The 13,726-nt window shown below is 39.5% G+C and overlaps 1 protein-coding gene across 2 annotated transcripts in view; it reads right to left on the reverse strand.

Annotated features, from left to right (window-relative positions):
- Nucleotides 1–9,594: 9,594 nt before the first annotated feature.
- Nucleotides 9,595–13,726, reverse strand: part of SLC22A16 (solute carrier family 22 member 16) — a 66,352-nt gene continuing 62,220 nt past the window's right edge. For both annotated transcript variants that reach the window (XM_075597615.1, XM_075597616.1), the window contains exon 8: nt 9,595–12,615. In XM_075597615.1, coding sequence (XP_075453730.1) covers nt 12,409–12,615 — 207 coding nt within the window. In that variant the 3' untranslated portion in view covers nt 9,595–12,408. The remainder of the gene's footprint in view (nt 12,616–13,726) is intronic.

Below are 13,726 nucleotides of genomic sequence, written 5' to 3' on the forward strand. Positions count from 1 at the left end.
GGTGCAGCCCGCAGTGTCCTGCTTGTATTGCTGGGCTAGGCTGCTGAGAAGGGGCACTTCTTTTTGGCCAGTGCGTTTTATATTGGAATAACACATAGAACATACCTCCCTAAATAAAATAGCCTACTAATTAGCAGAAGCACTATTTAAAAAGCAGTTCAGCAGTAGCACTTTGTTGCAGTTTCAATCATTCTTTTATATCCATTCTCCTCAAGGGTTACAGACTAACCATTAAGCAACTAAAGACTACATAGTAGCCTATTTATACTCTTTATATATACCAAGTCTTCTTGAAACAGTTTGAAAATTTAGCAACAATTGTCTGTTTCTTCCACCTAAGCAGGAACTGAGAGAGCATACTGAATCCATCCCTTACTGCTGTAATTACAGTCATAAAGGTCACTAAAAGCTCTCAGGCAAGTGATTACTTCACAGAGTTGTCACAAACAAGCACACAATGAAATGATAATTGTATTCAGTGATTTATGCGAGGAGATTTTGTGACGGAGTACTGCATATCCTAGGCACACCAGTGTCATTATTGCCTCGTAGGGCGGACTGTGTCTTTCATTAATGCCAAGTGCATTATTAATTAGTTTGTTTACATGTAAATTAGTCTTTGTTTCAATTTATTTTATTAGTATCCAAGTTTTAATGGTCTACTGATTCATCCAGCATATTGTACGGCACAGAGTGTAGTCAAAATGGGATTATTTTCCTCTCTTTTGTTCATGTATGCAGCAAGTGGAGATGGGTTAATATGTATAGTGCTTAATGTTGTTTACCAACACGAAAATTATATTTGAATTTGTTTTGTGTCAGTTTTTGTGGCAAAAAGTAATACAAACCTTCATAACAGTGCATTGTATGTATGAAGGTTGTAATAGGACTTTATACGTGTGATATATATCATCTACTTGTTTGACATTATTTTTGATGGATAGCTTTATATTGAATACCTGTTGATATGTTTTTTTTTTATAACTAATATTGGTCAATATCAACTTTTAGTTTCATATTATTTACTGGCTGATACTATACATCTCAGATGCCCTTACCCCTCGCAGACACACTTACCATAACACCTTCCTACGGTGTCAGTTCTCCCTATGTACCACTTAGATTGTAAGCTCTTCGGGCCAGGGGCTCCCATTTCTATTGTTACTCTCATGTCTGAAGCGCTGATCCCCATTATGTGTTATAATATGTCACGTGTATTACTGCTGTGAAGCGCTATGTACCTGGATGGGATGGCGCTATGTAAATAAAGATACACATACATTTATACTACAAAGCCATACTGTTAAAATAATACATGTTGTTAACCTATATAATAAAACAGCTGTACATCAAATAAATGTTGGGTTTGACACATAGCAACTTCATTATTTGCTTACAATATAAAGATATTTTATGGGGGTTTACGCAAAGTTGAACTTAATGGGCAATTTTGACACTTTTTTGGGGGGCACACAGAAACATTTGTTTAGTACATACCATTTACATCTGTACACCTAGCGCAGTCCTTTTCTGTGAGTCAAAAAAACAAGAAAAACGTATTTTTTGGTACAGATTGAGAAATTTTACTTTAGCTCACAGGTGCACACAAGCACAATTTAAAACAAGGTTTCAGTGCGCAAAAAGAAACAGTTTGTGATGCTTACAGTAATAGATAGGCTATTTACTATTTATGTAGTTTCCGCACAGGTGGATATTGTATTGTTGAAATGAGAGGGCTGCAATACCAGTGCAAAATAACTGTACCGGATTTATCAAAGGAAAAACACAGTTGCTTGCAATGAGATTCCTTTTTTTGATAAATACATTGCTAATTTTTGCTCTGTCTGCCCCAGTTTTGCAGCCAGGAGATTAGTAAATAATTCTCCAGCTATTTAAGAAAACAAGTAGGGGCACGAATGCAGGGGAACACAGACTAGCTCGACTATGCTTGTGCCCGGGATCAAAATAAGGGGGGAAAAAGTGGCTTTAAACTGTCAAAAAGCTTGGGAAACTGCTTACACCACTGAACCGTGCGAATGCCAGAAAATCAGCGTCGATCCCCAAAATATCAGATTTCTTCACAAAGGAGAGAGGCAGCTGGAAAATGACAGTCACGTGACGTGGAACCCGATGAGGCACCTTTCTCTGAAAGCCAGAGCACACGAAGGTCTGACGAGATCAAACATCAAATATAAAACCACTATTTCAAACAGAGCTGAAAATGGCTCTAAAAGAGTTCAAAATCAGAGCTTACCAGCCTATGTAACTACACACATGCTGGAGAACAATACATAAGATTTGATTGAGGCCCACAAAACCATGAAGCGAGAACTCAGACCAGAAAGGAAATAGATGAACTTCATGAAGAAATAAAAAAGAAGCTCTAGATAACAGACCAAGAAGGAATAATATGCGCAGGTCCGCAGAACTGGAGTATAAACCAACCCCCCCCCCCCATATGTTGGCAGCCTTGCAAGCCTCACTCTATCCCCCACCCCTCGTGAGCCCCCTCCTCTATCCCCCTTTCGCACCTCCTCATGAGCCCCCTCTCCCTATGTATTTCTCTTCCCCCTCTATTGCTCACTCTCCCCCCTCCACTCTCTTAATTACCCCCCCCAACACACAGACACACAATACCCATATATAATACCCCACCCACACCCAAAATATAATATTCCCCCACACACCCAAAGTGCAATACCCCTCCCAAAGTTCAATACCCCTTCCCACCCAAAATACAATACCCCCCTACTCACCCACCCAAAATACAATATCCCGACACTCAAAATGGTATGCTCTCCCCCACACACCCACAATATGCCCCCTACACCCACCAAAAATACAATACCCCCACACACCCAAAAGACAATATCCTCCCCCAACAAACCCACCTACCCAAGATACAATTCCCCCCCACACCCACCTGAAATACAATACCCCCGCCCACGATACAATACCACCCCAAACCCAAAATACAATTCCCCTCCCCACACCCAAAATACAATAACGCCCCACCAAACAACCAAAATACAATGACCCCCCCACACACACCCAAAATACAATACCCCCCTCATCCAAAATGTAATGCCCCCTCTCCACGCCGATGCTGGGCCCCGACTCTCCCCAGCTGCTGCTGCCTCTTTCTTCCACCAGTGCGCTGAAATTTGGCCCTGACTTCCGGGTGCATCCAATTTCCGGCGTGCACCGGCAGGAGAGAGAGGACAGCGTGGGAACAGGAGGCAGCAGCTGGGAAGACCCAGGAGCTGGGGCCCGGTAGCGGCAACCAGCCTGGCAGCTGGATGCAGAAGTTGGGCCTGGCCTCTGACCAGGCCCAACTTCCTGCACCGGCTGAGCCCCCCACAGCCACCGGGCCTGGGATACTTGTCCTTGGTCTTCCCCCCCATCCCCGTGTCAACCATAACAAAATGATCTGAGGCTGGAATTTGTGGGGAAACTACTCCACATATTCCGGGACCTATCGCCAACCACCTTGGCGAGACAAAGGGAGATCTGAAAAGCTCAGAGGAAAGAAAGTTAAATACAAATGAGGCTTCCCTTTCAGGCTTACAGTCTCCCACAATGGTTAATTCTGGAGCGCAAGAACCACAGAGGAAGGTTGACATCATCCTGAAGGACCTAGGCCTGCAATAAAAATCGCCACAATAAAACGACCCAAAGGGAAGCAAGCTCTATGACGCCTCTTCAAAGAACATGGCAGCAAGTGTAGAGACCTCACTACACCAGTGCAACCTAATCAGCAACCAGCGGCCCAGAGCGACATAGAGTCAAGACCTGAGAAGAAGATCCACTGAGAGCACACAAGCTCATGATGCTGACCCAGACTGACATTCCGTAAATACCTACCTGGACTTTACTAATGCTATGACAAGTATACTGGTATAACATAATGTCATGTAATGCTATAAGAGGATAATAATACCTATACCTAGGGTTACCTATAAGTGGGTAACAAACTACAAAACCACAGAAGAACCTGACTGGTTATGTTTTAGACTAGGGGTACAGGTCAGACCAATCTCTTTTGGCCAACACAACGACACATCAAACATGAAGGGTTAGTACACAACTGAACCAGTTCTCCGCATCACACACACACACACATCACACACACATACAACCCCCCGGAGAGATTGAAGCCTGCAGGCAATTTAGTGGCTGCATCAGAAGGGATTAAGTTACTGAGAGGAGGTGTTAAACTTGAAGCTAGATATCTTCTTGCTGCACTGTTCTAATAAAGTCTGACACCAGACATTATAGCATAATAAACTTGTTTTATTTGCAGGTTGCAAACGCACAACGTTTCGGGGATCTCCCTTCCTCAGGTACAATATATATGTTAATGCCTTTTTCTGTGCAGCTGTGCTAAGAATACAGCACACAAAGGGTTAATGTGTCGTTTTTAAAGAACTATTGTTTTTGTTTGTGTTACTGGTGAAATGATCAAAGAGTGGCCTGGTCTGAATTTATTGTAGTAAATAAGCCATAAAACAACAACAACCTGTTTTGAGTCAGAGGGAACAAAAGTTCAATATTCTTTTCCTCACAGATTTACCAAATATCAGATATTTGGGATCTGATATAATTCACAAGAATAAAGAATATAGCGTTGTGATATGTGAAGTTAGGTGGAATAAATGATATTACATATGTTGGGGTAGTTATGATGCATCTGCCAGATACAAATTTCGCCCTCAAAGATTAAATGATCCCTATCTAAATAAATATCTAAACGTGTATTTTGATCATCCAAACGCAATGATGTTGGCCACATTATTCTAAGAGTCACGGGAAGAGAGTTATGGATTATTCTTTATGAGCTATTTCTCTGAGCTATATTGGAGTTTTAAAATACTATTCTCCATCCCCAGTCAATATAAATATCACAAGGATAAAGGTTGAAGGATAAAGTTAAAGCGCACTTGGACCATTTTGTATGTCCACGAGACTATAAAAAATATCTTTCACGGGGCTACCTTATGATTACTGCTTGGATCAGTGCTCCGTTTTTTTCACCTTTATCCTCTGGACTACACTTCACGGATTGTACGTCGGGGACTGGCAGGGACTCTTGGAAGACATCAGGCACGCTACTGAGGAGCATCAAGGTAATGGCATTGGACTCATATGTTTACCTATATGGCTGAGTCCATAATTGTGCCTTTATTTAACCTCTCTCAATGTCTTAGCCATCAAGTGAGTACTGCGGGATGTCGCACTATGCTAAATGACCTAATTAGTTCTTCCATTATGATACAGCCTCAGATGCCTGCTAAATAACCCCATTATAAGCCGTCCCATTGGCAATTTATATACAATTTATTTGCAAAAAAAGTATATATTACATTTTGTGTGCCTAAGAGTGGCTAAGGAGCTGATCACCATTTCTCTTTCAGGACTTTACATAAATATCACAAGACATGGATGAGTACAAGTTAAGGACACTTCCACAAAAGGGGGGGAGACCTTTATCTTTGTGACAGAGGCAAAGTTTGAGAATAAAAACCATGCATTTGGGATCTCAAATTAGAATTCAACATTGAGCGGTGTTTTTTTGTTGTTGTCAGTAAACACGTGGATTATATTCTTTCAACTTTAAGCCCTCCTTGAAGGATCTGAAACTGTTATGTATTGACGTATTTCGATTTTCTGATATCCTGTTAATTTCTGAAACTGTCTGTATTTCTATATTGTATGTTCTTTCTAATGTTCTTTTCTGTAACCAAGCACTTTACCACTTTTCGTATATTAAATCTAAAATGTAATAAGAGATGTATAGAACGCCAGTGCATCAGAAGAACAAGTCCTTATAATTATAACGTCTGCAATTGAAAAACTCCCAATGTACTGTGTATGTACAATAAAGTTGCCCTAATAGGGTTAGGGGACTAGTACTTAATGCCACTGGCACCACTAATGATTAGTACAGACAAAGTCCCATATGGTGAGAATAACAGGGTATGGCAACCCACAGAAAAAACTCACTTTTTGTTCCAGGAGTATCCCACAGCAGGTAAATGAATGGCGTGCAATCCACTAGATGATGCAGCAGGAACAGGTAGAAAAATGGCAGTGCACTGCCAAGAAGACCAGGAGGAGGCTCACGGTTGCAACAGCAAAAATATTTATTGTATAAAAAGATTAGACTAAATGTCCCCCCTAGCCACAGCAATAGTCCACCAACGCGTTTCGGGCTCTATGCCCTTTCTCAAGGTGTACCTTACTCTACAGGGAGCCGATAATTATACCGTTGCGCCGAACGCGCTACTGAATGACGTCACAAACAGACTAACCAATCGGCTGGCGTCTCCTATTAGACGGATCCCTATTGGATAAGTGGATCGCGTCATATTCAAAAAACTATTGAAGACAAACAAACCCCTCCATCCAATGGAAGGGATATGGAGTTCAAGGTGAAGCCCTCCGATTGGCTTACTAAACACATCAACAAGTATAACTTTATTAAAGCTGACATGAACATCTTATTACCTAATCGTCTGTGACGTCAGTGATACGGCTTCCTCACCCAGTGCAAACCCAACTTTATCAAAAAAACTTTATCAAAAAAAGAACAATAACAAATTTTGTACAAGAAAAGAAAAATTAAAAAGAATTAAAAAGTACTATTAATCTAATGTTTTGAAGAAAATAACTCCCCAAAAAAGACATTATCAATAAAGAAACAAATCATTAAAGAATAGCACATTTGCACAGCAATAACACACATATATCAAAAAAGGAATATATATCAAAGAAAATAAAAAGTTTTCTCCTTCATATCCCCAGAACTCAAAAAAGCACATCGATAACCTGATAATAACAACAAAATTAAATAAATAAAGAACCTTCATTCATTTAATTAAGTATAAATGACCTAAAGTATACCAATGTGCAAATTAGAGACCCGGGGTAAACAAAGGGGAAGAAAAAAATATATATTAATCCAAAATATGCATAAGACAAACAGGACACAATAACTTTTTTTAAATCAGATGTAATTTGATTTTAAGACATTTCTTTGTAATTTTACCACATGTTTTTGTGATTTAAACGAACAAGAAGTATATGTAGATGTCATCGGAAGTAAAAATATAATGATCAAAAATGGAAAGAAAATATATATCTTAAGAACCAAAGAGAAGAGAATCAATTCATACAATAATGAGCATATTTGATAAAGAAAGGGGATTTTCCATTTGAATATGATAATACCCCTTTATTTAATTAGAGGGATTTTGGTAAAGGTCAAAATACGGAAGTAAAATCAGAGAAAATGGCCAAGGTCCCAGTCTGTATTGAGTCCAAACGGGACCTGGGTTTTTAACGTAAAGATCCAAAAGGCCTCCCTTTGGTCTAGCCTTTTGATACGATTGCCACCTCTTTTGTGACAAGAAACAGACTATATCCCACACACTTTAAGTAATCTACCATCCCCCCTGGGGCAGTCCAATCTTTTTATGCAATAAATATTTTTGCTGTTGCAACCGTGAGCCTCCTCCTGGTCTTTTTTGGCAGTGCACTGCCATTTTTCTACCTGTTCCTAAAATTTAATAAGGACTGTCTTTGGGCCTTCTGATTGGACCTAGTACCTTTAAGAAACGAATAACTGAATTTTTGGACAAATTTTTGCTACATTGGGTTTTTGTGTTAATTACATATTTTTCCAGTAAACGAGGAACCGGGGACTCCTAGAGCTAAGAACATAAAGTATTCTTGGTGGTGGAAGTATAATTGAGGTGTAGTGTGAAGTTATGTTATTTGGGGAGACATTGCCCATTTTGAGGTAAATGAGTCAGCAGGATCAGGGCCAATGATAGCTTTCCTAGGGCCCGACTAGTTTCCACAGCCCCCCTCCTGTTGGCGGCCTTGCGAGGCCCCCCATTTTCTTTCCTAATTGCTCTCTCACCCCTTCTATTTCCTCCCCCCTCTCCCACTCCCACCCTTGTCTTACACTGTTCCTCCCCTACCTCCCATCTCTCTCCCTCACACTTTCCCCCCCACCTCTCACACTCTCCCTCCCTCTATCACTCAATGCCACCCGTCCTCACTTAATCCCCCATTGGCCACACACACAGACACACAACTGCCCCCTCCCACCCACACACAATTCCACCCCTGACACACACAATTCAACCCCCCATGCGCAATACCCCAATACCAACACACAATACTCCCCCCCATTATCCACACACAATACTCCCCTCACAATGCTCACACACAATACTCTCCCCCCACAATACACACATACATAACTCCCCCCCCACCACCACACACACACACACACAAATTCAACTACAATTAATGCATCATCCATTTCTCTATGGGACTGGATTAAATTAAAAAGAAGCCTCACAACACCTAAATCAAACATGATGCCCCTATTCTATAATCCCCTATTCCAGCAAGGCTGTGAGAGGGGCTATTTCACATGGTGGAAAATAAGAAAGCTTAAAAGAGTTAGAGATTTACTAAATAACACGTCCATAAAACATTCTTACACCTTAAAAAAGTATACTAGATCCTTAATACAGAACTATACCACTACTGTATATTCAACTTAGTCACTTCACCTCATCATATTTTACAAAAAACATATCCCATAGTAACACATTCTTTGAAACAACATGTAGGCAATCTCCGCTGAGTAAATTCCTTATTTCGACTCTCTATCAAACACTCACCCCTCCTTGCCGAGATAGACTTGCACTAGATTAGACATTGGGAGACAGATTTAAACAAGACTGTAGGCCGCCAAGACTGGGATGACATATGGAATGCAGCAGCCTTGATATCCATCAGCTCAGCCATAAAAGAGAACCGCTACAAAGTAGTCTGCCGATGGTACATGACCCTTGACAGACTTAACAAGATGTTTTTCGGGATATGATCAGAGGGGCACAATGGTGGAGCTGAACTGTTGTCTCCAGTTTATTGTAGGTCTCCCAGCTGACTAACAGGATTTTGGGCCGGTTGGTAGGGATCAGCCCGTGGACAGCACTGCTCAGTAGACCAATCCAGAATACATCATACAGGGAATGCAAATTGGTCTCCCACATTCTGACCGCCACCAGATGTATCGTTGCAGCCTCATTGAAAGAACCAATCTCGGACATTACCAAAATAATCAATAAAGTCTGGTAAGTCCTCTATTCTAAAAAAAATAACCCCTTACCTCGACACCGTGAATAAATTTAGCAACACATGAGAGCCATGATTAGGCAAAATGGAAAAGATAGGGCAAAACCAGAGCCTCCTCAACCAATGAGTCACCCGATCAGACAAAGAAATTTAAATGCAACTTAGACCCCATATTTTTTAGTAAGAGCAATAGCGGATGTATCTTGGGCTATCCCTTACATCTTATTGATTTGAAAGAATTATGTGATCACCTGATGTATCTAATATGTAACTGAACTGCTGGTAATGTACCCTCCAACCCTGTGCCCCACCCCCTACTTTATGTCTGTACTTTATTTCTCCCCCCCCAATCAACCTTCTTTTTTTTATTTCTGTATCCCGTATCCCAGAAAAATAATAAAACCAAGAACAAAAAAAAAGAAGAAGTAGAAACATAAATATTCAGGAAGTCTCTTTATTTGTGTAGTAGGAAAAAATAAGTACCCTCTTCACTTATCGCTAGTCAATGGCCCTGATATCACAGTGACCCATAATGTCATCTGGTGGTCTTACTTTTACAAAGCCCCCAAAAATGGTTGCAATCTACACTTAATTAAAAATGGGGTTTTTATAAGGTGTGCACTGAAGTTTCATACATAAAGGATACAACAGAATTCAGAGACGCTGTGCATATTCTGTAGTGTTAAGTACAATGGGATGTCTTATTCATCTAGTACATAAACATTCCTCTGATAAAAAGCACACATAACGCGTCAATATTATTTCTTATTGACATTATTTATTTTATGGAATGAACGGCAGGTGGAAGCCCCAGAAATTCAATTCACCCTAGAAATTATAGAAAAAACAGGTTCAAAGTCAGAGGGTCTCTCCGTTGGAGGAGAAAAGACAAAGAAAAATCCCCTAATAATGCGCAATTCGCTAATCTAGCTAATGAAGAATCTATGTGGTTTCCAACTTTCTTTTGGCTAAGGGACCCTAGGTGAAATTCTATGACTATGAATCCTTGGCTCCTCACATAAATGGTTAATTAGATAAACTAGTGAGTGCACATTATTGGGGGCTTATTCTTTCCTTACTCTACTTTGTCTCTCCTCCCAAGGAGAGACCCTCTGGCTTTGAACCTGTTTATTCTGCCAATAATACTTCCCTTAGTGCACCCTTCCGTCTATCCTCAGAGGCTGCAGCAGGTGTCTCTCTCTCCCACATTGTCTCTACCCTAGAAATTATTGCATAAGTACCATGTAAGTATAATTGTAAAATGCTTAACTTTATGCTTAATGCTTATGCCTAGCATAACGTTAGCTTCCAATAACGTCATGTTAAGTATGTCTTAGCCTTACTCATAACCAAAACCCTGAAAAGGGGAGAGCAAGAAGGGAGAGAGAGGAAAAGAGAGAGGACGAGAGAGAGGAAAAGAGGAGAGATAGTGTTATCTTAACGCATTTTTGTAAATGTACAATGTTATTTGTTATGTACTGTTCTGCTCATTTACATGTCACTTTCACTAACGTCCGTAAAAATGAACAGTACTGTATACTATTTAAGATAGGGAGGAGTTCCCCGACTCACACATTATATGGAGTGTACCTGCATCAAATCTGGGACAGTCATTATTTTACTCTTATGTGGCAGCAAAAAAACAGAATTAGCGTAAACTGCTAACGATAAAGGTAAACTATAATACACTTTGTTTCTGAAAGTAATACAATTATTATTATTAACCATGTTGCCTTTAGCAGAAAAATAAAAAGAATCGTAGCATTTAAAAAAAACAAAAAAAACAAAAAAAAACTATAATGATTTATAGTAAACCGCTGATTGAATGTACTTGGTTCTTAGAAAAACATACAGTCTTAGCACAACAAGGCATGTCACAATCCATGTCCATGTCATAGCCACGTTAAAGTTACGTTTACAGTTCATACATTAGCAGCACTTAATATTACTTTTCCTTTATTTCACCTGATCAGTTTATACACATTCCATTCAAATACATAACGGTGTTACTTTGTGAACTTTTTGATTTTATCATTTAAAAAAAGCAGTCACAGGTGCTGTTCCCCCCCCCCCTTCCCCCTCCCCTCCAATTGGACCTATTTTGAGAGTGGGCTCCATGGGATGCCCTTCAAAGCAGATGATCAATGTTAATATTATATTTTTAGCTGCTTTCCATTTATTTCAAGTTGTATTTACACAGGCACAAAGTCTGCAGGAGAGTAGCCACATGGAAACTCCTGCTGTTTATTCTCACTGTCTCCACTTCATACGGCCGCCGCACAGAGCTGATTTCCATGTAGACTACAAAGGATGGTCAGAAAAAAATCTCATCTTAATCTTCTCAGATAAGGTTCTACTAATGTCATTAAGCGAGAGCGGCTTAGCAGCCATATTCATTTATTTTCTTGGTGTTTTGACGTTTAAAAATCAGTGAGCGCCCCATATGTATTAGTTAACCCACCCGCCCATAAAGCGGACTCCTTGTGGGATATTAATCAGGATCAAACACATAATGTGACTCTGAAAATGTAAGACCTCCCTGTTCACTGTGAGCAGTGAAAAAACTGGAGGTTGAAACAGACCAATTTTGTGAAGAAATCTTTCAGTGTGGTGAAGAAATCTTAAAAAAATGAACATGTAGGGTGAACTGTACCTTAAATGGTTCATAAGCTGATATAATTGCATCCTTATGCATTAATGATGTTTAGCTGTACCTTAAATGGTTCATAAGCTGATATAATTGCATCCTTATGCATTAATGATGTTTAACATTTCTAAAGTTCCATGTATAGCTCTTCATAAACAAAAATCTTCTGTTGAATGTTATTTTAAAAAGACGGGATCTAGCATGGTTTAGTTGTGTGGTTATGCTTTCACCTTGGTTTGAACTCCTGAACTCAATAATTTTGTTGACTTGAGCGTACGTTTCAAAGGGAAGTCTATGATTATTATTCCACAATTAAATAAATCAAGTATTAGTTTAACATGTCACGTATTGTAGATCACTGCGTGTCCTATAATGGACACGGCACAGTTCTTCAACAAATGTTCTATCAGTCCACTAGGAAACATTCCAAATGTCTTTATATTGTTGGCTTATAGAGTATCTGTGACTGAGATTGAATGGATTGCAGGAACTGAAGTTATCAGACCATTTCTTTTCTTCTTTATAGTAATACCATTAAATACCTGCTACACAATTAAAACAAATCAGTCACATTTTCTATTAGAGATGATCAATCTAACGATTCTCTATAGATCAGAGACCTCAGTGCTCAAGGGTTCTATTTTTTCTAGCACAACGCCATTGGGTTCCAGTGATAATTTCCTTGTAGTGCTCCCTTTGTTTGTTCCAATTTCTGCAGCTTCCTCCATGGTATTAGTCAGTGGCTTCCCCAGGGTTTCGGGAAGCATTAGGGTTAATACTCCAGTAAGAAAGGCCATGATTCCAACCAAGAGCTGAAATGAAGAATACAAAACAAATGCATTCTTGGCTGGTAGGATGGTGCAATGTATCATATTAGATCTTACATCTTATATCACGTGATACCAGACTATAAGGAAGATCTTTACACAATTGCCACTATTTCAATAATATTAAACAAGTAATATGCCATGTAACCTTTCATAGACAGTGCCTCAAGGTAATTTCCCCTTTGTTAATGATGCAGTATGTTGTACTCATCAACTCATCTGTTTCATCACTGTCTTCTGGTGTACAATGGGTTAGTGGGGAAAGATCCCCACAAAAGAGCCCCTATCACTTGCACTCAAAGTACATAGTCAGATATAAAGATGTATAGTGATCTTAAAGATTCCAATATTCTAAACAAGAGAATGTATGTTATGATATAAATATCCTTGTATGTACCACTAATAAAATAAGAAATACAATAAAGCTTTATTAGCAAATGACGCCGACACTTTGTGATATACAGTTGTGTGAAAAAGAAAGTACACCCTCTTTGAATTCCATGGTTTTACATATCAAGACATAATAACAATCAGCTGTTCCTTAGCAGGTCTTAAAATTAGTTAAATACAACATCACATGACATATTACACCGTGTCATGATTTATTTAACAAAAATAAAGCCAAAAGGGAGAATCTATGTATGAAAAACTAAGCACACCCTTACTGCTTCCATAGGAATTAAGATGCTAAGTAGCAGACAGCTGCTGCTAATTGAATGCCTTTGATGAATTAATCATCAGCAAGTGTGACCACCTCTATAAAAGCTGAAGTTTTAGCAGTTTGTTGGTCTGGAGCATTCAGGTGTGTGTTAACACAATGCCAAGGAGGAAAGACATCAGCAATGATCTTAGAGAAGCAATTGTTGCTGCCCATCAATCTGGGAAGGGAAGGCAATTTCCAAACAATTTAAAGTCCATCATTCTACAGTGAGAAAAATTATTCAAAAGTGGAAAACATTCAAGACAGTGGACATCCCAGCAAATTCACCCCAAGGTCAGACCGTGCAATGCTCAGAGAAATTACAAAAACCCAAGAGTTACATCTCAGACTCTACAGGCCTCAGTTATCATGTTAAATGTTAAAGTTCATGACAGT

This window comes from Ascaphus truei, chromosome 4, assembly GCF_040206685.1.
Source record: "Ascaphus truei isolate aAscTru1 chromosome 4, aAscTru1.hap1, whole genome shotgun sequence".
NCBI lineage: Eukaryota > Metazoa > Chordata > Amphibia > Anura > Ascaphidae > Ascaphus > Ascaphus truei.